The 2551-nt window shown below is 55.7% G+C and overlaps 1 protein-coding gene across 1 annotated transcript; it reads right to left on the bottom strand.

Annotated features, from left to right (window-relative positions):
* On the bottom strand, nucleotides 790-1719 carry LOC102170538 (proteoglycan 3-like). The gene is made up of 2 exons (XM_018058871.1): nucleotides 1608-1719; nucleotides 790-1172 (listed from the first exon to the last, which is right to left on the bottom strand). Exons 1-2 carry the CDS (start codon nucleotides 1666-1668, stop codon nucleotides 790-792), a joined length of 444 nt encoding a protein of 147 aa, XP_017914360.1. The 5' UTR covers nucleotides 1669-1719.

Raw genomic sequence — 2551 nt, 5'->3', positions numbered from 1 at the left:
AGCTGAAGCTCCAATACTTTGGCCACCTGATGCGAAGAGCTGACTCATTGGGAAAGACCCTGATGCTGAGAGGGATTGGAGGCAAAAGGAGAAGGAGTCGGCAGAGGATGAGGTGGTTAGATAGACTCAATGACTCAGTGGACATGAATCTGAGCAAACTCCAGGAGATAGAGAAGGACAGGGGAGCCTAGTGTGCTGAAGGTCGTGGGGACAAAAGGAGTTCTCCTGTGTTAGCTAAGCCTTTCTGAAGCTCCTGTGTGGAACCACGCATTGCCATCTTACATGTGAAGACACAGGAGCCCGGAAAGGTGAAGAGACCTGTCCAAATGAAACAGCTGATGAAGGCAGCTCCAGGATTTAGCACAGATGCACCTCACCCCAGAGCTTTTTATCTAACCCAGTGGGTCTCAAAGTGCAGTCCCCACTCCAACAATAACATCAACTGGGAACGAGTTATAAACAGAAACCCTTACACCCCAGATCTACTAAACCTGAAATTGAGGGGATGTGCTCCAGAGACCTCTGTTTTAATCAGACTTCTGATGCGTCCTGGGACTTCCCTGGTGGCTCAGATGGTAAAGAGTCTGTTTGCAATCTGGGAGACCCAGGTTTGATCCCTGGGTCATGCAAGAACCCCTGGAGAAGGAAATGGCAACCCACTCCAGTATTCTTGCCTGCAGAATTCCATGGACAGAGGAGTCCGGTGGGCTATACTCCATGCGGTTGCAAAGAGCCAGACACAGTTGAGTAGCTAACACATTCTGATGCACATTATGCGTGGAGAACCACTCACCTAAATAATAGGGACAGAAGGTTGAATCCACTCTGTCTCCCCCACACCCAGACCAACACAGCAGCCTCCGTGCCACTCACCTGAGCTTTCCTAAATATGTTCGGTGTTTGCACCATCAGATAGTGGCAGCTCTTGCATGCAGGCGTCCCCAGAAGCCGCACTGTCTCCTCTTCCCTGGGGCACTGCACGTCCTCATCTAAGTCATCTGGGTCTAACTCTGAGTCCCCCTCATCGTCCTGGGCGTGCTCGGCCTCCTCTCCCCTCGACTCAAGCACCTCACCAGTCAGGGCCAGCTCTCCTTCCTGTCCTCCTGAGCCTTCAGGATCCCGGCTCAGGTCTGCCTGTGTCTGCGGACTGCCCATATGGGAGGCATCCTTCTCTGCAAAAAGAAATAACCCACCATCAGACCAGGTACCACCTTCCTCCAGGACCACGGACAGCTCTGATGGCTCCACTCAGTCTTCCTAGGGACCCCATCTGGAACCAAAGATGGGAATGGTCCCTTGGGGGTTGGATGAGCCAGAATTCTTGCATCACATACACAATTGCATGAGAACCTGATGCCAGCTGACACCATGTGTGGGTAATTTGGGAGTGAGAGAAGTGAGAAGCCCTCATCTTCACAGGTGGGTGTTTTTCCCTGCAAAGGAGCCCTGGGAGAAAGTTCAGGTCACAGCTCTGGGTCCTGGAGAAATCTAACTAGAGAGGGGCTGGGGCAACTGCAGAGGGGCCTATGGCCCTGGACCCGCAAGAGGGAAAAACAACGCAGGAAAGAAGAGACGAAGGTGTTTGAGGAGGGAAGGGGAGCACTCACCCAGGTAGAGAGCAGAAACTGTCCCCAGCAGGAGAAGGGGCAGGAGCAGGCAGCCTTTCATGTCCCTGCAGTCCTGTGACAGACACACAGCTCCACGTTGCCTCCTGGGGACTTGCCTTGTGTCTGCAGGGCCCCTGGAACACAGTGGAGAGGCAGGGTCTGCTCAACTGATAGACTGAAGGGCAAAGTGGAGAGCTTCCTTGTCCCCCAGTGAACAGACCCCGAGCTGGAGGATCAGGGGAAGAACAGGGGCTCGTCAGCTCAAGTCCCTTTCCCTGAGAGCGCCTCACTGCTCCCTGGGACAGCACGCAGCTCAGACCAGCACTCCTGCAGGAACAGGCGTGCTCACCTTCAGGGCCAGAGTCAGGTCCACTGGGGAAGAAGGGGCAGGACAGTGGTCATTATGGGGCAAGGGACTAGAGTCCCCAGCGTGTCCCATACAGAGCCCAGGTTCTTCCCAGCCCCAGACCTGTCCTCCCGGGGAAGCCGAGGGACCCTTACCTCCTGAGAGTCTGAAGCCTCCGCTCTCAGCCTCTGGCTGTTGGCACACAGAAGCTGCCCTTATACCGGGCTTTGGGGAAGTGGAAAGAGGCCAGGGGGATTGCCCCAGGCTCGAGGGTTGGACAGCAGGGCTGATAAGAGGTTGGCTCAGTCCTCCCACCGTTGGGCCCTGCTCTCTGCTAGGATGTGAGGGCCCTGCCTCCTGTTTGGACATAGGTGCCCTAACACCCTAGTATGCTCCTGAAGCCCCCATGACTACTGTCCAGACTGAATTTTCATCAGTGCCCTAAAGGGTCCAGGTCTGAACAATCCTCTTCAGTCCCAGAAGCAGCCTTCCCTGGGTCAGTTTCCCAGCAAATGCCGTGGAGGATCCAGGGAGCAGGGAGAGCAGGGGGAGGAGGGGGAGGCGCGGGGGCTCGGCCTCCTGAGCTCTGGTGTGGGCC

Source organism: Capra hircus, chromosome 15 (genome assembly GCF_001704415.2).
Source record: "Capra hircus breed San Clemente chromosome 15, ASM170441v1, whole genome shotgun sequence".
Classification (NCBI taxonomy): Eukaryota; Metazoa; Chordata; class Mammalia; order Artiodactyla; family Bovidae; genus Capra; species Capra hircus.
This window is presented reverse-complemented; position numbering and strand designations above follow the sequence as displayed.